At 49.8% G+C, this 23,522-nt stretch overlaps 1 protein-coding gene across 1 annotated transcript in view; it reads left to right on the top strand.

The window, feature by feature from the left end:
• Nucleotides 1–603: 603 nt before the first annotated feature.
• The window catches only part of DENND1B (DENN domain containing 1B), an 86,176-nt gene continuing 63,257 nt past the window's right edge, over nucleotides 604–23,522 (top strand). Inside the window, exons 1-3 of the mRNA XM_087828964.1 lie at nucleotides 604–685; nucleotides 2,725–2,789; nucleotides 21,193–21,236. Coding sequence (XP_087685090.1) covers nucleotides 669–685; nucleotides 2,725–2,789; nucleotides 21,193–21,236 — 126 coding nt within the window. The 5' untranslated portion in view covers nucleotides 604–668. The remainder of the gene's footprint in view (nucleotides 686–2,724; nucleotides 2,790–21,192; nucleotides 21,237–23,522) is intronic.

The raw sequence follows: 23,522 nt of genomic DNA, 5'->3' as shown, positions 1-23,522 counted from the left end.
GGGAGGCCTGGCCTGACCCCCCCCCCCGTGCATGCGTCCAAAACGCAGGCCTCGCGGTGCTGCGCGTGCAGGAGGGTCTGGGACGCGGCCTCGCGTGCAGGCGGGTGGCCCTGACCCCGGCCACCCGGGGGCCTACCTGGCAGGTGCAGGTGGGGCGAGCGCTCCTGAGCCGGGGTGGGGTGGGGTGGGGTGTGGGTGTGGGGGGGGTGTGGGGGGGTGTGGGGGGTGGGGGGGTGTGGGCGGGGGGGGGTGGGGCTGGGTTTCACACCGCGGGCCCCAGGCCCTGGCTGCAGGGGCAGGACGGGGCCCAGCTGCCAGGGCGCAGCCCCCCCTCTGGCAGAAGACGCCCCACGGGCGCGCGGGGGCGCGGCCCTGCGTGGAAGCGCCGCGGAGGGAGGCCGTTTTCGGGGCGGGGGCGCGGGGGACGCGTCCGGGCGGGGGGGGGGGGTCGCGGCGCGGTCGGGGGCCAGGTGCGCGCCCCGCCCCGCCCCGCCCTCGCCCCGCCCACTTCCTGGGCGGCGGCGGCGGCGCAGGAACCGGGGCCCCGGGCGGCGGGGACACGGGCGCGCCCGCTGCTGTCACAGAGGCCGGCGGGCGCGCGGCGACAGGGGCACCTGAGCGCGGCCGCGCCCGCCCCGCGCGCCCCCCGCGCGCCCGGACATGTGACCATGGACAGCAGGACGCGGTGAGTGCGGCTAGGCCGCGGGCCCGGCCGGTCCCCCGGGCGCCCTGTCGCCGCCGCCCCGCCCCGCGCCCCGGGGCCCCGCGCGCCCGGCCGCTGCGCCGCGGTCCCGAGTGGGGCCCCCCACGGCCTCCCCCCCCCCCCACCGCGGGACCTGCGCCTGGATCTGCGCGGGGAGCCCGCGAGCCCGATCCCCTTAGATAGTATGTTCACCGGCTAGATGGAGCCTGCAGCCCAGGTCCCTCGGGAGGCCCGGGGCGGTTTCCATGGGGGGGGGGCTTTGCGTCCTTGGTTGACCCCCTCCAACTAGTAACTTAACTTGGCAAAGAATTCCTCCTTTCTTCCCTTGCCCCCGTTTTCTCACTCCCTGCCCAACCCCCCACCCCCCCAGGCTTTAAAATAATGAATATTTTTTTACATACAAACGTGTATCTGTATGACTGCGAAAGGCTTCTTAAGTTTCACAGGGTCGCGTCGGCAGGACTTCATTTTTACACCTAAGAGACACGCTTAAGGAACACCGGGGCAGTTCTGTAGTTTAAAGTGCTTTTCTGCAGTGTCCTGACGGGGTGGGGGCGGGGGGCGAGCGGGTTAAAAAGCACCCTCTTGGAGGTTCCTTGGATTGTGAGAGGGGAGGCCCCCCGGGTCGGACCGCCGCCTTGGGAAACTGTTAGCAGCGGGAGGGCTGGGGAGCCGTGTATTTACTTGCAAATGAAATGATAGGGCTTGTGGTCACTTCCTGTTTCTAGATTCTTGCCTCGTAATAAAAATTCGAAAAAGACAGAGACTGTCTGTTTAGGAGCCAAGCGGCGTCTTGAAGGAAGTGGCCGCGGAGAACAGCCCGTGGGCTGGGACGCTCCACGGAGTGTCTCCTGGTCCCCTCGCCAGGAAAAACTGAAATAAATGAACACGTTGGTCACGTGGGCACCGTGGTATCAGACTCGAGAATCTCTTATCTTGGGCAGAAGGCGATTAAAACAGAAGTCTGTTTGGAAAGAGAGAGCGTCTCAGTAGATTTCGGTTCACCTTTTCAAACTAAGCCCACCCCTAGGCCCAAAGTAGGAGAGGCTGGTGAAGAAGTTGGTCATGTCTGAAGGGAGCAACCATTCCGTTCCTGGTGGGAGAGCGGGCATGGAGCAGATGTGGGACTTCCCTAAAGACCAGTGACCTAAAACTAGGCTTTTCCCCTTGCCCTGGGCGGCTGCGTGTAGCCTGCCGCTTGAAAGCCGCTGAAGCTGAGCAGTTACGTCTCAGGAAAAGTGGGTGGGAAGCATCCCATTTAAGGAGAATTATGAGCGTCTCAGGGTGGTCTCCACGGGGCAGGTGGAGCCAGGTTGCTCACGACCCACCCATACATCCCCAGCCCCCAGAGGGCAGTCTGGGCGGGAGAGGTGGAGGCGCTTGGGCACACCTTTCCATTCCATACGATGAAGACGGTGCTTTATATTTACACGTCACTTAATTCCCTTTTAAAAAATATGTCTTTATTGATTTCAGAGAGAGGAAGGGAGAGGGGGAGAGAGAAACATCAATGATGAGAGTCACGGACCGGCTGCCTCCTGCTCGCCGCCCGCTGGGGATGGAGCCCACAACCCAGGGCCTGTGCCCTGACCCGGAATCGAACCCGTGACCTCCTGGTTCATAGGTCTACGCTCAACCACTGGGCCACGCCGGCCGGGTCCTCGCTTAATTCTTTATAAAGTACTTCCAGATGTATTATCTAATTTATAATTCTCACTGAGGTTATTCTGTGATACGAACAGGGCCCTTTCTAGGAGAAAACACAGGCTCCGAGGTGAAATGTTTTGCCCCAAGTCTTGGAAACTCTTGAGCCGCAACTCTCTTACGTTGCTGAACTGGGCCGGGGGGACACCCAAAGGAAACCCACACCCGTGTCCCTGCCACATGGTGGTCGTAGAGTGACCAGGCATCTACTGAGGCAAGAACAAGGTTCATTCTGAGACGTGTTGAAAGTACGGGCTTCACAGAGATGCGTATTTATGTCACAGGAAGTAGATATAATGAAGTTCTTTCTCGTTTAGGGAAAACCCGGAAAGAACCTTCGACTTGGTATTGAAGGTGAAATGTCACGCCTCCGAAAACGAAGGTACGTGTGTGTCGTCTCAGTTCCTGAAACAATCACGTCTGTCACAACAGGTGGCCTGTGGTGTAGGCCCCCGGGGCAGGAGAGCGTCAGGGTCGGATTTCTGAGTGTGTGACGATCCTGCACCCCCGGCCTCAGGTGGCTGGGGGTGAAATAGGTGCCAGGCCTTGGCCCTGAGCTCGTAGAAATCACGAATGGTATCTGTGCGGCTTAAATTTCCGGGCTGTGTGAGGCGAACATTTACGGTGCAGCCTCACCGTGGGTCGATGGAGTTTTGGTGGAAGGGCTCACCTTTCATAGCCTTTCATCCGTCATTGGAAATTTAGCTCCTTTTTTTAAACATCAGTGAAAATTCTCCTCCGGTCCAGCGGGAGCCACACCAAGTCCCTTCTTTCTTTTTGAAAAAAATATGTTTTTATTGATTTTTTATAGAGAGAGAGAGATAGAAACATCCATAATAGGGAAACATGGATGGGCTGCCTCCTGCGCGCCCCCTGCTGGGGATCGAGCCTGAAACCCAGGCCTGTGCCCCGACCGGGAATCGAGCCAGCGACCTCCAGGTGCGTGAGTCGCTGCTCAACCACTGAGCCACGCCGGCCGGGCCCAATTCCCCCCTGATGTTTCCGGAATAGCCCCTTCTGTTGGAACCACACCACTAGCTTAGCACTTTCGGAGGGAGGTAAACAATCTCGTGGCGTTGCTGGGAAGGGTTTGAGCTGCCGGTTCTGTAAAACTTCCTGAAAAGACGATAGCCCTTCAGTAGGGGGACTTTTGTCAGTTTTCCCCACTTGTGTCACGTAGGCGTGTGTGTTGGGGGGAGAGGGCTGGGAGTGTCTTCCTGCTTCTTGCCTCTTCCGTGTGTCCTTGTGCGATGTCTTTCCCCAGGTGTCTCTGGGGTGATTTCCCTGGCGGCGTGCTCGGACCCTGGGTAGTGTGCTGAGTGCGGGCCTGTGGAGACGGGCCGTCCGTTCTTGGTGCAGAGTCAGCTGACACTCTCAGCTGCGGAAACTGGCTGGCAATTATATGCTTTATTTTTTTTTAAGCAATTATATGCTCTTAGGCCATTTGGAGCTGCGCACCTTAAAATAGAGGAGCCCAACCCGGGTGTGGCGACGTGGGCATGACTAATTTTAGGTAGGAAGTCACACGCACCCCTGGCTCCGCCAGCCCTGCCCGCTGCACCGCTGGCACCCAGGGGTGACTTGGTTGCTTTATTAAACAGCTTCCCGATACCGAAGCAGTGAGCCCAGACAAAGATGTTTCTGCTGCTCAGATGACTGCAGGAGGGGAAGTCGAACTGGAGCCCGAAGCCTGATATGACGAGGCTCTGGGGCTGAGCTCCCAGGACAACGGTGACAAACAGGAACCGATCCTGGGCAGTGGAGAGAAGCTGACTGAATAGAGGGGGCGAGGTGATGTGTCCTGAAGGGGTGAGGCCATCCGCCGCTCTGTCCCCAAGCGTCTCCGAGCAGCAGGGCTCCGTGGCATAGTCTACCTTCGCTCCTCTTTTCCCCTCACTCGGACTCGTAAACCAACTAAAGGCATCGCCCACCTCCCCCAGGACCACCTGGGGCACCAGGGGGTGAGTGGGCTGGAGGTTCAGAGACCCTGGCTTCAAGCACACATCCCAGGAGAGACGGGGACTGTCGCAGTTTTGCTCACAGCCTTCGAAGTTGGACAACAGGTGGCTCCAGCGTAAGAGGCCCTGGCTGGAGTCTAGGTTGGGGTAGGGGTCACGCAGGACGGGGGAGCACCGTGTAGGGACCCTGGGAGCCACCCCCGAGAGCGGAGTGCAGAACCCAGGACGGCCCCTTCCTCTCGGACGCAGGCTGAAGCAGGGTGATACAAGGACCAGCGGCCTTCGGGGCACCGTGCTGTGCCTGCGGCAGGGCGATTGTGACCTTTCTGTAGGGACTTTTCGGCGGTTTGCTCCTTTCTCACTCCCTCTGCCCTTTTCCGTCTTCTGGGAAAGAGTCTGTCCAGTTTTATTTTTTTTCCACTTTGGTCTTTTGTTATCTTCTTGCCCTTTGACTGCTCATGTTGAGACCACTACTTGTTAGAAACACATCCGTTGGTATCTTAACAGTTTATCCAGCCTGGTGAGGTTGCAGGTGCAATAAGTGGTTAAAATAAACAGGTTGGGCCTCTCTGGAGGTTGCGAGGTGTCCGGCCTACCCACGAATTCCATTAATGAGGCTGGTTGGCAGCAAACCCGAAAGGTCTTTTAAAAGCTAAACTTAACCGCGTAAAAAGCATTCACGACTTTTCTTCTCTTGATTGTGATTTAAATAGTATGAGCATGACTAGTACTTAGAAAACATGATAGTTGTATTTTTTGGTCCTTTAAAACGTAAATGCTACTATATAACTATACTTTTTCTTTTTTACTTTGATAAATATTCAAGGGACAGTGTTCAGGAATTATTAAAGTTATTAGAATATTCCTATTTAGCTGCGAATAAAACCTATTTATTTAGTTCTGGCCGGGTTGCTCAGTTGATTAGGGCATCCTCCCGATAGGCCAAGATTGTGGGTTCAATCCCAGGTCGGGGCACATATAAGAATCAACCAATGATGCATAGATAAGTGGAGCAACAAATAGATGTTTAAATCTCCCTCCCTCCCTCCCTCCCTCCCTCCCTCCCTCCCTCCCTGTCTCTCCCTTTCTCCCTCTCAAATCAATAAAAAAGTAAAATCAAACTATTTCAATTAGAGTCTGATATATGCATCAGTTTGTTTAAAGTAGGAGATATATATATATAGTAGGAAATATATATATAAAAAGGAGATTTTATATATATATATATAGACACACACACACATCTATATAATTTTCTACTGTTTAAAGGGACCTAGATGATTTCCTTATGTAGTAACAGGCCTGAAGAACAAAAATGTGTAAATTAGGATGCTTTTGGGTACAGATGTAAAGTCGGTTTGGATAATAAAAAAGTGTCTAGTTCACAGAAGAAGTCTAGAAGGAGGTCACAGGAGACCCAGGTTCGTTCTGCGTCTGGGCTCTGCCGCCGTGTCCCCCGGAGGCCCAGATCCCCGTGGCTCCGGGACGGCTGTCAGAGAAGCTGGCTCTGCTTCGTGGCCGGGAAGTTTCTTCCCCAGAATCCCCCAGAGCCTTGGATCCCAGGGACCCAAGTTGGACAGGGCCTGGCCGTTCTTAAAATAGTCGTTGGCTGTGTCTCGGGAGAGGGGTGAGTGGGAAGGTGACCAGGACTGATTTACTCAACACCTGGCAAGGGGTCGATGTTGGTAAATCTTTGCATTCCTCAGAATATTGGTTTATTCTTTGCTGACTGCCTGACCCAGCGGAAAATACGATGCTCGGGGTAAGCTTGGTGTATGCTGAGATCGGTAACACTCGGAGCGCTCCTCCTGTCCCCTTTTTCATAGGAACATTTTAAGTTCTTTCACTGATCCTGAGTAATTCAGGTCATCAACGCCTCCAGAGGCGAATGATTACTCACTGCGTTTTAGTGTGTGATTTGTCGCGGCGTTTGTGGTTGACATAGAACCCGATACAGCCGGCTCTTCTCAAGGCGACCGCCTTCGTGTGACCTACGTGGGCTTGTTTCAGAGACATGACGTGCAACGTCTGGAAAACAACACCGGGAAATGGTGCCCCGGAGGGCCCCACAATTTAAAAATCGCCCTGAGGGGGTTTGGCAGTTTCCCCAGCGTGTCTCCTGGTGGTAAAATCGGCTCCGGTGGTCTCCGGCGGGCCGGGGGGGACGTGGATGGTTCCCTGGCAGGACCACCTCCCGCCGCTTCCGTTCCAGCGGCCCCAGCGGACGTGCCAACGCTGAGGTCACAACGCTCCTCCTGGTGGCTTTCCAAGCTCGTGGCTGTTGTCACTCCTCTTCCCAGCAGCCCGGGGAGCGCAGCCGGCAGTGGGGCCTCGCCTGGATCCTAGTCGCAGAACCCGCTGTCCCCCGCGTCGCCCCGACTTTCCCCAAAGCCATTCAGGGTTTCAGAGAAACGAGAAGTGACTTTTCCTCCACGGGAGCCGGGACATGGTGGCTCCTCTTTTGGTTTCCCCCCAGGGCCGTGGCCCTGGCACCTGTCCGCTCCCTCCTCTGTGTTTTGGCGACGGCTTCTCCGGGGTCCCAGGAGCAGCAGCCGCCCTGGGGGTTTGAGAGAGGGCACGCCCGTCCCCAGCTTGCACGCGGAGAAGCCGAGAGACCTCCCCCAAGGCCTGGCTCCGGAGTCTGTGCTTTAATCAATTGCCTTGTAGAAGACTTAATCTATTTTTTAAAAATGTGCTGGCCTGTGGCCTCCTAACCTTGCGTGAGCTCAGTGTCGGCTGCTTCGTTATCACGCGAGGAAATAGGGAACACGCTGTATGGGGTACAGGTGTTTTATTTATTTTTTAATTTTTTTTTTTTAAATATCTTTATTGATTTCAGAGGGAGGAAAGAAAGGGGAGAGAGAGAGATAGAAACGTCAATGATGAGAGAGTCACTGATCGAGCCCGCAACCCGGGCCTGTGCCCTGACCGGGAATCGAACCCCGATCGCCTGGATCCCAGGTCGACGCTCAGCCGCTGAGCCACGCCCGGCCGGGCTTTTTTAAAAAAATTTTTTTTTCCAGGTGTTTTATTTTATTTAAAGGGATGCCGTGTCTCCCCTGAAATGAAGGGAGTATAATTCCACGTAAAATTACCCCTGAGCTGGCTCACGAGGGCCCTCCTACCCTTTTTTTAGGCTTTGTCTCTCCATATTTAGTGCATCTGCCATCTGACCGGTCTGGTTATTTATTAGTCGTTTTCAGCCCCTCTTTTCAGCCCCTCTTTTCTTCTCTCCTTTGGTCCTTCCTCTCCAGCCAGAATAATTTCTCCCAGGCACACGCTCCTCTTCGCTCCCCACGTTCCACGTCCGTCAGCCCCGTCCCGGCCGGCGTCAGAGAGGGCGTCCGTCTCTCAGATGGGTCGCTTGTGTCCGCAGTTCCACTGCCTCTCTCTCTGCTTAAATCAGAACCGTAGGCCAGCGAGTCCCGTCAGCCAGCGTCCCCAGGCCGGTGCACTTGGCCACGTCCCGTCGGTAGAGGCGCTGATGACAGAGGTCCCCTGTACTCGGCGCTGGCTGTGTTCGCGCAGAAACGTCTCGTGTTCAGCACGTAGACGTGGACCTGTGTGTGAGTGTCTGCCGGCCCTGCTTTGAGGACGCTCTTTCCAAACCTGCCCCGATTTGTTAATTTTTATCTTGAAGGGAAAGCTTAGCGCAGTGTCTTGAAAGTCTGGGGAACGGATGGAAAGAAGAAATTGGACCTAAGCGCGGCGCCGGGCCATTGAGCGCGTGAATGTCCATCAGATCACTTTTCAGGGTTGCAGAAGCGACCCTGAGCGTGTCTGTGTGGCCGCGGCCGGGACCTTAGACGTTCAGGCCCATGTGTGGCCCGGGCGGGGCTGTTTGGGGACGCCCTCCACTCCCACTTTCCCATTCGGGACCCGCATCTCGGCTCCCCTCTCACGAGATTCGCGGGGACAGTCACTGCCCATGTACGTGTTTTGGAGGCTGCCTTCAAACCTGCGTCCGCCCGTCCGCGTGTCCCCAAAGCCAGCGAAACCCTGACATTCAGAAGGTAGAGCTTTGGGGAATCACATGCGATGAAGTGGTTAAGGGCACTTTGCCTGTCGCCCAACCCGGGAAAAAAAACCTGTGAGTGAAACGTGGCCGCCGGGTTTGGGCTTTAGCTTTACGTTCACCTAAGAGCCCGTCCTGGCTCCCTGTCCGTCCACACGCATGGGGGTGAACTCGAGTCCCTGGGACAGAAAGTGTCCCCTGTGTACGTGGGCTGTCGAAGGAGAGAAAACGTCTGCTTTCTCACACCTGCCGGCCGGGCCCGGCACTGAGTGGTTTTGTAGAACCGTACCTTTGAGATGGGCTGTTTTTGTTTCACGTAGAAAATCTTGGAAGTCCAGCTGTACTTTCTGTTTGGCTTCGGACGGCACCCCCCCCCCCTTCATGGGGCCGCCTGCAGGTGGAAAAAGCAAACCCGGCCTCAGCGTTCGGGATCTGTCGATTGTGACTTTGATAGGGGTGCTTCGGAGTTTATGTTCTTTAATCACCCCATTATTGTCTCCGTAGGTACTTTTATGGGTCACGTGTGCTGGGATCCAAGGTGACCTTGGGGTTTTTCAGGCGAATGACTACCCCCCCGCTTCCCGTTACCTGGGGGAGGTGTGCCCGGCGGTTGCTTTCCCCGCAGTGCCCAGCCCAGCTGGAGCTGCCCGGGGAAGATTCTCGCCACAAGCGCCATACAGGCTGCTCCACCCAAGGACACGTGTTTTAAAATTACCCCCCTTCCTTCCCACCACTTTGCAAATAGCCATTTCTTTAAGTAGCTGGTGCTACGTCATGGATTTATCTGATGAAAGTTATTCAGAGTGATATGTGAAAACTGACCTCAGGGGAGCATTTTAATTTTAAAGAAAGCCTTGGAAACTTGAGTTAATTGTTAGGAAGTTCATCTCTTCTTCTTTATCTTTATTTTTTTATATCTTTATTGATTTCAGAGGGAGAAAAGGAGAGGGGGAGAGAGAAATAGAGACATCAATGATGAGAGAGTCATCGATCGAGCCCACACCCTGGGCCTGGGCCCTGACGGGGAACCGAACCCCGATCGCCTGGATCCCAGGTCCACGCTCAACCGCTGAGCCACGCCCGGCCGGGCTCATCTCTTCTTCTTTAAACCTTTAGCCACTTTCTTGAACAGGTGAAATCTGTGAAAGAGGCCATCCTTTGCTCTCTGCCTTGTGGCGGTTACACTGCACCTTGAACCTGGTCTCTGTCACCCTGACTTGTGCTCACCCCTGGATTTTAGGTTTTTGAGGACAAGCACCTCTTGGGATCTCCTGTAGGTTTTTGGAGGGTGTCCTCCATGTGCATGGTGTTCAATAATTATTTAACTTACACTCTCTTATTAAAGTGAAATTAATAACAAGTGGTGCTGTATCTCCATGGCCTATTTTAGATTTTTAAATATGTGTTCAAAAGATTTAATGTAACGAACTTAGGAAGGCTATAGATTTTTATCATCACAGCAATGGGTGGTTTATTTAAAAATTTTTTTTCTTTTTTTAAAAAGGACTGTTGGTAAACCACAGCCTCTGTCACTTAGTAGGCAAAGCTAGTGAAGATCAGATAGAGCTCTTTCCTCTTTCACTTCCTTCTTTCTGTCGTTTGAATCTGAAAATAAAAGCGTCAGGCTATCATTTGGGTACATCTGACGGTCTGCAGACATAGAAGTGTCCAGAAATTAGTCATTTCAGAAACCATTTCGTCTTGGTCTGGTAGCAGGCATGCACCACACTTCGGATGTGTTTCGTGTTCAAGCAGAACATGAATTAAAATTAAGCAGTCTTTTTTTTTTTTTAATTTTTTAAAAAATAGATCTTTATTGATTTCAGAGAGAGGAAAGGAGAGGGAGAGAGAGAGAAACGTTGATGAGAGAGTCACGGATCGGCTGCCTCCTGCTCGCCCCCAGCTGGGGGTCGAACCCCAATCTCCTGGATCCCAGGTCGATGCTCAACAGCTGAGCCACGCCGGCCAGGCTGAAATGCTCTCTTTTTGGGGAAAAGTTATGCTCTTTCCTGTTTTGATGGAGAGTTCCCTTCGAACCTTTTCTCTTCTAATAATTCAAAATTACTCACGTGTTAATTACTTGAAAATTTTATTTAGGCTCCGACAAAACCTGGACTGTGTGGGTAAGAGTGGGTCGTGACTACGAACGCTGTCTTTTAGATGCGTGGTGGTGGAAAAAATGGGAGAACCCCTGTGCTGTAGATTTAATTTCAGTCCAGCAATTAACCTGGAAGCAGGATTCTATCATTGACACAAGTCTCCTTTTTATAGGCAATTGTATAAAGTTTACATATTTTTTTCAAACACATTTAATTTATTTAAGAACTTACTCTACGCAAGTCCTCAGCGACAGTGTTTCTCAACTTTATTCAATCACGACAGACATAGAAAACGACATTATCCGTATGAGCATCTGGGCGAATGGGCTTCATGCTGCGGTGAGGCGGTGACCGGCCTGGGTGACCGTTATAGATTCTCACTGTTCTCACCCATTGGAGATCCCATCCATTCATTTTTCTTTTCTTAGCTCTTCTACCTGGTCTTTTTTTGTATTTATAATTTTATTCTGTTTTAAATTACACACTGGTTTCGGGTGTAGCGCTTAGTGGTGAGACAATCCTATACTTTATAGAGTGTTCCCCTCGATATTTTCGGTAACCCAGCTGGCACTATCCGTAGTTATCACAATATGGTCCACTGCATCTTTTACGCTTGACTTATTCCCCGTGACTGTTTTGTCACTCAATTTACATTCTCAATCCCTCCACCCCCTTTGTCCAGCGCCCCCACCCGCCCCTCTGGCCTCCAGCCCTTCTCTCTGTGTGTCCGGGAGTCTGTTTCTGGTTTGTTTGTTTATTTTAATCTTTAGAGCCCACCTATAGGTGAGGTCGGTGGTACCTGTCTTTCTGTGACTGGCTCACTTCACCGAGCACATACCTGGTCTCTGTGTCACCTCTCAGTGCCCGAGTCCTTCCTCCTTTCGGTCACCCTCCCTTCTGGGTCATTTCTACGTTCCCAGAACCCGTCTCTCCTAACCAGCTGGTTTCCCAAACATCCAAAGCGTTCTGCTGAGTTTTTCCGTCTCTGTGGTCACACATGTACTTGTTCCATGGCGTGTCTGTCTGTCCCATCCCTTCATCCACCCAGATGTACAAGACGTCCTTCCCGATGCTGAAAGGAATGCAGAGGTGACCCGGCCCAGACGTCAGGAGTTTTAGAATCTCACCGGAGGGGAGCAGCGTCTGTAGGGTTATGACATCTGGTAGCTTTGGGACACGTTCCAAGCCCCATCTGTAACTGCTCCTCTCGGTAAAAGATGAAATGCGGGATGATCTAGTCGTTATAACCAGATAGATAAAGTGTTCATTGGTTTTGACTTCTAGAAGGCCCTGGGTTGATATCCGCGCGGAATGCGACCACTTTAATTTGAAGGTTTGTTTATTAATCAGGAGGCAAGGAGAAAGGGCTGTTCTGAGCTGATGGAAAGTTTGGATCACAACTGGTCTTTGGCTTTACTAAGATTTTTTTAAAATTTTTTTTTGGTGTATGTGCAATTTTAGGAAGTTCTCCAGGCCCTTAAAAAATTACCCATTCAACCTTTTTTTTTTAAAACTTATTGCGTGGGTGAGCTGAGTGTCAGGCTGACAGGCAGCCCTCACTTCCTGAAGGTGCCCTTTTCCTGTCCCGTCAGCAGCATGTCAGGAGAGAACCAGCTGGGCCAGCTGGTGTCCTGAGCGACAACTTGCTCTGTTACTGCCAGCGAAGTAACATCTAGCGGCCCAGTGGCTCCAGCTCCCCGGCGGGATCCTGACCTGCAGCGGGAGGGGCTCCGCCCAGCTCCAGGCTGTGTTTTAGCCCCAGGTTACTCTTGCTGAGGCTCTGGGTGTGGCCACCAGCATCTCTCGTGCCCCCGGGTCATAGCTCCCTTCTCCCGCCCTTTGCCGGGAGTGTCCCAGTTCTTATCGTTGGGCCTACGTTTGCATGGGCTCCTTCCTTAAATAGTGTTTCAAAAGCAGGAAATAATATTGGGCATCTTCGAATTCCATGTGCCTAGTAGGGTGCCCTGGGATCCACACACGTGTAAATGAATGTATACGAATGGCTGAGTATATGGCTCTTTTTAGCTTTATAGGGTAGCCCTGCGGACATTGGACGGCAGGGGCCAAGCATCACATCCACCTTATTAAAGGCCGCACCTGCCAGCTCTGCTAATGCTTTTTGTCTTTAGATTTACTTTGAGGAATGGAGCTGCTCCACCTTTCTCATAGTTAGTGTTTGCATGAAGTTTTTCCCATTATTTCTTTTCAACTACCTCTATTTAGATCTAGATCTAATATCTTTATATTTGGGTTTTCTTTTTCTACCCAGTCTGACAATTGCTGCCTTTTATCAGAGTGTTTAGTACGTTAATTCCACTAGATGTAATTATTGATATGTTTCGTTTTTTTAAATAACAGCTTTACTGAAATAGAATGGATATGGCTAGGTTCAAACTATTGTGGAAAAACCTGTTCGGGATTGAACATTGCCACACTCGCATATGAGGCTTGTTCTAATGTCGATGACAGCAGTCAAACATTGGAATCTGCTTTAAATCATGTAAATAGTTTATTGATTTCAAAGAGAGGGAAGGAGAGGGGGAGAGAGAGAGAGAAACATCAGTGATGAGGGAGTCACTGATCGGCTGCCTCCTGCACACCCCCAACTGGGGATCGAGCCCGCAACCCGGGCCTGTGCCCTGACCGGGAATCGGACCCCGATCGCCTGGATCCTAGGCCGAAGCTCAACCGCTGAGCCACGCCCGGCCGGGCTAAAGGGCTTTAATGATTATTTGCTTTACGAGTAGGTGTACCTAAGGATGACATCATTGTGATCACATTCTGTGCTTATTTGGGTGACAGAGCCTTGGTCGGCTTGAGTTGGCAATGTCGGCTTTTGGAATATGTGCTGAATTACGTTGGTTACTGTCCTCAGGGTATTTCAGAAGTACTGCTCCTCCAGCCAGAGGACTTGTTGGCATGAGATGGTATTTTCCAGCTGCCCGTGGGGCGTGTACTTGACTTGAGAGAATCCAGCTCTATCAACACACAGAATAATGATTTACTTGCCTGTCCCTTTTCCTTGTAGCCTTGAGAAATTCCAGAAAACAGAGTCTCTTTGTCAGGGAGAAAATGCAGCCTTTCTGTGGAAAGCTTTGAATGGGTTTCCTATGAAAACACAGGAGGCTCCTTATCTTCCGATCCGTTGGATTTTCCTATCAACGTGGGCATCGGCTTCGATTTCCACGCCTTCCCTCGGAAACCCCGGGCAGGGCTGGGGCAGGCGAGCCGCCGGCTCCTTCGGAAGTCGTCGTCACGGCGGGCGAGGGGGACGAATGTCTGTGTTTTGCAGAAGCGCCGTGTCCAGGTGGCCTTTTCCTTCTGCTGTGTTCATACCAGTGCCCCGCCCGACTTTGGGTCTAAGAACCTACTTCTAGTTCTACTGGAAGCAGTGACCCGGTATAGAGCATTTTATGTGTGATATGCAATCACGTGGAATAGAATTTTTACTCGGTATTTTTCGATCTCGGTTGGTGCCCGTGGATGTGACTTATAAGATTATGTGTATTTTAAACACCGCAGTCCTCCCCGGCCGTCGTAAATATTCATGAGCTCACCCGTAACTTAACATGCTTGAGAGGATGCTTTTATCGCCATGGTATGGCCAAGTACTAGTTTGTCTGATGTGTTTCATATTTACAGGCTTAAAAAAATTCACAGATAATTTTCATACCTATGGTTTGGTTCGTTCCGTTCCTAAATTTCAGCCAGCTGCATGCGTTGTGGTTTGTTGTGTCTCGTTTGTTCAACATGAAAAGAACTCGCACGGTAAACGAATATTATGAAATGCGAAGAGATGATTTCTGTTCACTTACCCCGTTCTGCCCAGGTCCTTCAGTGATAAGTACAGGAGTAAAGTTTCTAATGAGAAATTGCTAGTATAAAAGTTGCAAACGAAAAATAACCTATTGTGATTTTTTTTTTTGAGTATCCTTTCGATGGGGGGATTTCAAAAGAATGTCCCAAATAAACCTGTGAATTGTTTACGAGACTGGATGGAGGGTGGGTTCCTATGCTAGTCAAGTGCATTCACCGACCCACCTGTTACCTGGTGGCCAAGGTTGGTAAGCGCCGAGTTCCCCAAGTTTCTCTTTTGTCTTGCGTTAAACAATGGAAACTTCTGCCGTATGGTCCCATCGCTTCTTCATCAGGTCCCCCCCAGGATACCTTAGTGAGTTTTCAGCCCAGTGCCTGATCGGATTTTGTCTCGGGCGAGCTGGTTGGCCGAGAGTGTAGACCCCGGAGGCCAGGCCTCGGTGGGGCCCCCCAGTGTTGTCATTGTGCCTGTTGAGTGGGGGCAGCTTCCTCTGACGGGGGGCCCGGGGCCCAGACAAAGACACGGCTTTTGTCTTCTGGGAGAGGCTAATCCCGCCGCCGAGCTCTGGGAAAAACCTTTCATGGGAGAGCAAGAAAGCTCGCCTCGGAGGTGAAGGGTTAGCAGTTTAACCTCTGGCTGGAAAATAAAAAGCCGGTTGGGGGGCGGGGGGAGTGTTGGGAGGGGCCCAGGTGGAAGAGCTGGGGGGGAAACAGCCACGGGCTCTACGCTGTGCTCGCCCAGCCGGGTCAGCGAGGGGCACTGGCGTCCAGCGGCCCACGCCTGCTCCAAAGGGGTCTTCTGACTTAATTTTCTGAAACACGGGTGTTTATCTTCTTTGTCTGAAGACTGAATCTTGCAGACCACAGCGTAATGCAGGAAACATTGGAGGCGTCGTATCTTTCTCCGGCTCTGTCTCCCCAAATCACGAAGCCCCAGAAACACAGATCTCTGCCACGTTCTGAATGTTTATTTTCCTGCTCTAGGAGGACGTGAGTCTGTCCATCCCTTTTTCCCAGTCGTTCACCCCCAGTTCCCTTACTTCACCCAGGAAAGGGGGTAGTGCACGTCCCTTGTACACATTAAGACCCCCTTCTGCTCGGCTGGGCATTTGGGTTGGCACCTGTTTTGCTGAAACACGGACCTTTGGGTGGTCACTGTTTTTATCCAACCCCAGGGAGGAGCTGGTTGCAACTGTCATGTAAAAGGCAGCTGGTGACATCTGTCCCAACAATACATAAGATCTAAGTTCTCTTTCCAGGAGGTTCATTTTATTTTATTGTTTTATATTTTCAATACGTTTTTATTGATTTCAGAGAGAGGAAGGGAGAGGGAGAGAGAAGCGTCAGTGATGAGAGAGAGTCATGGATGAGCTGCCTCCTGCCCACCCCCTTCTGGGATCCTGCCTGACCCCCGGGGCCTGTGCCCTGACCCGGAATCGAACCACGACCTCCTGGATCCTAGGTCGACGCTCAACCGCTGAGCCACACCGGCTGGGCCCGGGGGTTCATTTTATATGTTATATGTTATTTGGATAATTGCAGTAGCCTGGTAGCTGACCTCATTACGTTGCTGGTTTTCAGTTTCCTCAACATAGCGGCCAGGTGATCCTGTTAAAATACGTCAGAGTTCGTCGCGTCCCTACCCCAGCGCTCGGGGCAGGTGTGCTCGCCTCGGTCACGTGCAGAGGGTGGCGTCTGTCTGGGATCACAGACCCCAGCCCTGGGCTCTAAATCAGTTATTGCATTTACAGTAAAGCCTCTCAGTGAATTTATATGAGTTTTAAATTGCATTTCTTCTACGTTTAATTTTATTGCGACTTGAAAGTATTCCGAACAAAACACGATGCGTGGCTTAATTTGGTTCTTTAGTATTTTGTTTCGTAGTTGCGTTTTTTCATTTTAAAATTAGCTTTAGTAGTTATTCTTTATTTGGCTCACACAGATGTTCCTTTTAGCAACTCTGAGTCCTTTTTGAAGATAGGACATTCCGTTCGCCAACTCCGGCTTATTCCAAAACGATTGAGACTGTGTTTGTTACACCCCAGACTGCCAGGAGTCTACTCGACTTCAAACTGTATACAAAACAAGAAAAGCTTCCACCCGGTTTGCTCTCCTGCTTGCAATTATTTCTTGGTGTAAAAGGAAAATTGCTTTAAATACTATAAATAAAATGAGCCTGTTTAATGGGGTTCGATTAATCGTACATTTCTGAGGTTTCATGTTAATGCTGTATGTCTTAAAAATGTATTTTAGTTCAAAGAGTTAAGTACATTGAGCACGGTGACCGTAAGCACAGTACTTTTTATTTAATCAAGAATATATAGAGAAGACAGTCTCAAATGCTAGCCCGAGAGTTAACGTCTAAAGCAAGGCCTCTTGTCTCTCCTTCTTTTTAGGGGAAACATAATAAAAGCTGTTGCTTCAGGATATGATGAGCAGCTCAGTTGACCAGAAAGTATTTCAGATTTCACATGAAAGACCATCTTTCTCTAAGCAGCCCATTGACTCCCCCCTCCCCGTGTTCTTACAAAAACTTCTGTGTTGGCTTTGAATGATTGGTATCTGAAAAACGTCAAAACATTGATTCTCAGTTGTAAATTTCTTGTCCTAGATTAATCAAGATTGAACATCTGCGGTGCAGCATTGCTTTCCCTTTTTTTGTTGTTAATTTAAAAAACACACACACAACTCTCATGAAGGGCCCTTGGGACAGATGGCCCCTCACGGTTGATGGTTCGATGACCGAGATCACCCACAGCTTCAGAGGAGTGCGAAGGAAAGAGATTGCTTTCTTTGTCAAGGTGTCTCCAATTCAATTCTCACCCATTAGCCCTGTTTGGTTAAGTTTGGAATTACCCTATATGTTCGGAATTACTCTATCAGGTGATTGATGAGGGTTTTCATGTTATGATAATAGGTCTTGTTTAAGAGGAATGAAAGACGCAAAATGATAAATATATATATATATATATATGGCCAACCTGCTACCAATCGTATTGTCGAGTTCTTTGAAGGCCTGTTTTCATTGCCTTTGCTAGAATTCACTTAGCTCTGAGCAGAAAGAGCTTCACTGTTTTGAGTAGTGAAGCGGATTTGAGTTAATTCTGGGGAGAAACATCTAGAAAGGCTAGAATTATCCGTTAAATTGCTGCTATGGTTTGAGTTTCCAAAGCACAGGAATGACTTTGCAGTAGGAGCTGTTGGGTTTATCTGAGCGAGTCTTCCCGGGGCAGATCATCACAGCGGGGTGATTATATTAGTTGTTTTTGCACCCGCTGCTTGTATATATTTTTAAGAGGTGAAACAAACTGACAGATTTCCCCAATTGCCTGCTTTTTATTTTATTAAAAGTTTTTTGTTTTTTTAAAAATATATTTTCATTGATTTCAGAGAGAGAGGGAGAGAGAGCCATCGATTGGCTGCCTCCTGCACGCCCCCTACTAGGGTCGAGCCCACAACCAGGGCCTGTGCCTCCACCAGGAATCGAACCCTGACCTCCTGGTTCCGAGGTCGATGCTCAACCGCTGAGTCACGCCGGCAGGGCGCCTGCTTTTTATTTTAAATATGTACATTACGTCAAGCAATAAGTAGAAGCGTGACCTCTGCCATTTTGCAACTGGTTATAAAAGAAAACATCTTAACATACTCATTTCACTTCCCGATAAAGTTTTTGTGTATTTAAGTCACACTCAAATAAGAATTATTTTAGGTCTAGAATGAGAGGGTATTGATTTGAATCTGTGAGCGATTAATATATGTCTCTAGGTTTCTTCACATACAAATTTCCAAGTATCGTTCAGAGCGAGTCTGTAGGGTTTAGGCCAGTATTGGCTAAAAAAAAAAATTTAAATATGTTGTAATTCATCGATACCAGAGCAGAACTTGAGCTGCCGGATTTCATAATTCCAAGTGCTCCATTTACTTAATCGTGTCTTATTTCTCAGTCCTACAGCCTAAAAAAATATGCAGTCGGTTTTCTACGGAACATACAGTTCTAAAACGCATTAGCACGATTTGGCGTAACGTCGAATCGGAATGTTACGGGAAAATGTCCCTGTTCACGGGAAGAAACCCCACTTCCCTTTCTCTCAGCTTTTGATCAGCAAATCATATCTAAAACCACATTTCTGTTCAAATTCTCCTTCCGCTGTCGCCCAGGACTGACAGAAACCTCAAGCCCCGGCTGAGTCTGCCCGTGATTTCTCGCACCTCGGCGGCTGCCCGCGGATGGGAAATACCGCTGGGCTGGAGATCTGCCGAATTTCAGTGCCTGAAACAGCTATTATATCTCCTTACGCCCGCCAACAACCCCGTCTTAGCAGAGAGCTAGCTTGGCTCCTAGAAAATAACTAGCAATTTACCCAAAACTCTCATCTGTGCACCACAAATTCTAACACCGTGGGTTCGGAGCTTCTCTCTTCTTTTTTTTAATTTTTCCAAACCATCCTCCAGCCTCTGTCCAAGGCTCCCTCGGTATCTTGATGACGACCCCGGTGCCCTTCACGCCTCCTCGGGGCCAGTGCGCCCCCTCTTTCCTGGCTCCCTGCTGGCCCGTCGGCTCTCATTTCAACACGTTCGAGTCTGCCCCCCCGCTTCCCAGCCCTACCGGCCGCTCGGGCCCTCGGGCCTCGCGCTCCACACGCAGCGGCCGGGGCCGGCCAGCACCTTGCTCAGTGTTTTGCCACATTTGCTTAAGATTTTTTATTTCTATTTTTCAGACACGCTCTCGTCCCGTGCCTTTCCTAATAACACACCCTCCGGCAGTATTTTTGTTCCTTTCTGGTTATTTTTCCCCCTCCTTCGGTTGAGGTCGCCGTCTGCGTGGCGGTTTTCCCTGTGATACCTCGGGGGACATTGTTGGACCCCGTAGCCCGGTCCCTGCCTCTCCAGCTTTCCTTCCTGACGCTCTCTCTCTCCCCTACCCTACGCTCTAGGTATATGGCTTTTTTTCAGTGTATTCTGCTGTTTTCTGACCTCCGGGACGCCATGCGCATTGTTTCTCCAGCCTGGACTGTTCCCTCCTGCGAAGGCCCCAGCCCCAGCCACCCTTAGACTGGCCGAAGTGTTCGTGTCCGTGGACTTTCCTTCCTGCGTGGTTTAGGACTCTCCAGATTAGATTAGATTCCCTTATGCTGGCCGCTGGTGTCCTGTCCTGTTAATAGAACGTCATTAAGTTTTATTGCCTTGTGTGTTCTAGATCCCTCTTCTCTAGTGGTGGGACCCTATTTTGTTTGGTTCACTGTTATCCCCCCCACAGGTGGAAAGAATAAAAATTCCACATTTTCCTTAATGACTCTGGCTCATTTGTACTCGAGAGACACCCCCCTTCCCTCGTTAGGAACGTTTGTGAAGTTAGCAAGCCAGTGAATTTTCAAGTTGGCTCCAAGTCTCCTCGCCTTGTTTAAAAAACGGTGCTTTGCACAAACATGAGATAGTCCTGGCATCTTCCTTCGCGGATGCCGCGGGCGTTGGCCGGGAGGGACTGACCTTTAGCCTGGCCTTGCGTGGATGCTTTTGAGTGACACTGATTGAGCACAAGTTAAATGGGACAAAAAATGTACTGGTTATGGAAAGGATTGTATTGAAGAGAGTTGCTCCTTAGATCTCAACTAAGAAAGTTCCAGCCTCCGACGTTAACAGGCTTATGCCTGAGACAAACACCTCATCGGTTTAGCCTTAATTTCTCATTCGTAGGATTCTGATCCCACAGTGTGGGCGAGCCGAGCACCGAAAGCTGTAGTCAAACAAAATAAATACTAACACTATACATCCTGCCTTTTCAAAGGTATAAAGTCTTCGTATTTTTTAAATAGCGTAGTTGAATCACACTGACATTTTAAGTTATTTAAATTTTTGTTTTCAGTTAAGGGCCGGAAAATATGAAAGGCCTGATTACAAAGGAAAATAGAATATTACTGCCTTTATCTCACTTTACCTCTTAAAAAGCCTCGACCGGGAATTTGGAACACCTGCGCTGGCGATGCGCAAAGGCTTCCTGAACCTGTCTCCTTCCAAATGGAACGATTTAATAAAAATTCGTACGTTTTTCTTACCACCCTGTGACAGTGTCTCATGAACGCAAGAGAGTGACCACGTTTATGTAAAATCCAAGAGTGTCTTCTTTCTTTCATATTTATTTGGCGTCTAGATTGTTGGTGGCAAAGTTTCTTTCTAAAGCGAGGCCCGGCGGGTCCTCCGAGCCCCCCGTAGACGTGAGAGAGGAGACACCCAGTGCTCGCCCGCGTCGCCGGCTCCGATGACTCCCGCCGGCCTTCGCATCCCGTCGCCCCTAAAGCCGGCCTCAGATCTGGTATCTGGGCAGCGACCCTCCTGGAACAGAAAATCCAGCCTCTGTGCATTACTTTGAGAGTCAGATTATTTTTTCAGGGCCCCCTGGTTTCTTCCCTCGCAGAACCTGGGAACAGCGGCCGCCGAGATGCGCCCGAGCCGGTGGAGCTCCGGCCTCGGGCAGTGGCCGGGTTGGTCCATTTCACACCGTGGGTGCGCGCGATCCTGCCGCCCACGGTTATGTTTTACTTTTCCGATAAAACCAACGTGGGAACATCCGTAACTCTGAAAGTTTCCATTTCGGAATCTTAAAAATCTAAAGCACACGAATAAAGTACTGAGTTCTACAGGTAGTGATTTTTATAAGCATCTCACCGAGTTATTAATTTTACTTCTTCCTATTCCAAAGGTCACGAAAGGTCTTAAAAGATAAAAATATTTCATTTTAATCGCCATCCGCTGTAAATGTTTCAAGGAAAACCTGAAGATTATTTGAAAAGTATCTTTGGCGATGTTAAGAGTATTTTAACAACTGTTGCTGTGAAAGTGTTTTTGTCGTTGTTTCTGTTCATCTGCCTCTGTTTAATGCCCTGTATCGATTATTTACAGATCCCGTGGTCTTGTGGAAGTTCCCAGAGGACTTTGGAGACCAGGTTAGAATCACTTCCTTTTATGAAAAACATTTGAAATTAGAGTATTATGATTATTACTACTGTTACTGCTACTGCTGTACCTGAATTGCTGTCTGTATTTTCTCCTGACCAACCCAGAGAACAAAGGCCACGTGTGTGGGACGTACGTGGAAAATCTTGTAAAATTACCCTGCAGGTGGGCGATGACCAGGCCTCATCATGAAACCGATAGGAACTGAATATTCAGGTGGTTTTTTTTTAAAAGTATGTTTTTATTGATTTCAGAGAGGGAGGAAGGGGGAGAGAGAGAAACATCAATAGTGAGAGAGTCATTGATCGGCTGCCTCCTGCAGCCCCCGACGGGGGATCGAGCCCGCAACCCGGGCCTGTGCCCCGACCGGGAACTCCTGACCTCCTGGTTCCTGGGCCGACGCTCAACCACTGAGCCACACCAGCCAGGCCGAGTCTCGGTTTTAAGCAGTTCATTCAGAAACCATTCTACAAATACGAGATTTTGAGGTCAGTGTGTAAGACCAGGAAATCACACCGAAAATGCCGTTTCAGGGACACGGTGACCGTCAGTCGGGTCCTGGGGCAACCCGGGAGCGCTCTTTCACCAAACTAGAGGGTGTGCTCTTAACCCGTGTCAGCCCTTTAGAGAAAGAGTAGGTTTATAAACATCTCAAGTATATAAAAGAAGTCCCTGCCGTGGGGACGTGGTTTTGGACACGTGAAGCTTCATCGGGTTTGTCCCCAAGCCATGTGCAGTTAGGTTAGAGCCTTAATGACTCAGTTTACCCTTTTGAAATACTGGTTTTCTCTCTGTCTTCTCAATGCTCCCTTGTCCACTGAGCCAAGAGCAAACGCCCTGTCCACCCCGAGAATTCCTAGGGGATCTGAAGACTCCTCCTTTCGGTTCCCACGGGGGCGACAGTGCCCTTGTCGCGTCCAGCCGCAGTGGATTTCCCAGGGAGACCCACTCCGCCGCTCCTCTCGGTGACCCACCGACTGGCGACAGGACTGACTTTCTCAGTCGGGCCTGAATTGCTGCCTTGTTTTCCGGGTCTGTGGGGGTCAGTGGGACATTAATAAGCCCTCACATACTTAGCAAAATGCTAACGCAATTCACCATGTGATGGAGATGAACCTCGGTCACCCCAGGGTTCCAGGTCCTGGCAGATCTTACGGATGGACCGGCAGAGGGTGGAGCTGGAGGAAGCTATAGACGCGGCTGTGCCCAGTGACTGACTCGATGGCTGCAGAAATCAGACTTACGTGGGAAACTAGCCAGGGGCCGTGGAGGGTGGCTTTGCTATGTGCCGCTTGCGTAAGGGAAGAGCTAAAATATTTGAAAATCATTTCTTAAATCTTAACACTTCCGAAAAAATATTTAAACAGTTGTGTGTATGTGTTTTTAAAAAGTGAGTTTTTGGGGTTTTTTTGGCCTGTTTGGACTTGATTCTGTCATTTTTAACTACAAGTTGATCGCGTCATACACAGGAAAAAAATAATTCCATTGCGTCCTATACCAACTTTCGTTTTTCTAAATGAAAAGCATTAAAAGCCTTGAAGCGATTTTTGAGGTGTGGTGGTTAATCTTTGTTTCACTACCCCTGTGAGTATAAACATTATGTAAAAACACGTATTTCTGAGACAAATCGATCTTTAATTTTTAATGAAATAAGAGAATTATAATCTTGTCATTACTGCCTACTGTTTCCTATTAAAATATTTTATCAGTGATCTATCTTAATAACCCTAAAATATCCATTATTTCCTGTCAGTTTGTTTTGGATACACAGTGTCATCTTTTTTTGTACATTCTTGAGTCTGCAAACGAAGAATCAGAATAAAACGTTATAAGCGCAGGCCTGTGGGAAGGCGCTTGAAATTCTATCTATGATTATCGTTCTAATTATATTTTTCTCTCTGTCCATCTTCCTTTATGTGGACAAGACGTGTTTCTTTTGTAGATGCCGTATTAGGAAGCTCAAGGCAAAATCTGACTGCTTTCTGGTTTTACCTGCCTGCTGTCTTATCCTGACTACTTTAAAAATTTTAAAATTTTACTGCAAACAGGGGAGCTCATTGGGAAAAGCAGTGATGTTCCAGAAAGCTTGCTTTATTTTAGAAATTTTACTGGAAACCAGAACTGTGTAGTCGATCAAAACCCCTCCTGAAAAGAATATTTTCACATAGATTTTAGGTAGTAAAATTGGAAAGCCCCTGAAAAATTGGCCCTGTTTTTCTGCTGAAGGGGTGAACAGGTTTCACTTGAACAAGCTCTTAGAAGGGAGGTTTTTATTT

Source organism: Miniopterus natalensis, chromosome 21 (genome assembly GCF_054644295.1).
Source record: "Miniopterus natalensis isolate mMinNat1 chromosome 21, mMinNat1.hap1, whole genome shotgun sequence".
Taxonomy (NCBI): Eukaryota; Metazoa; Chordata; class Mammalia; order Chiroptera; family Miniopteridae; genus Miniopterus; species Miniopterus natalensis.
The sequence above is the reverse complement of the archived record's forward strand: the minus strand, read 5'-3'. Positions and strand labels throughout refer to the sequence as shown.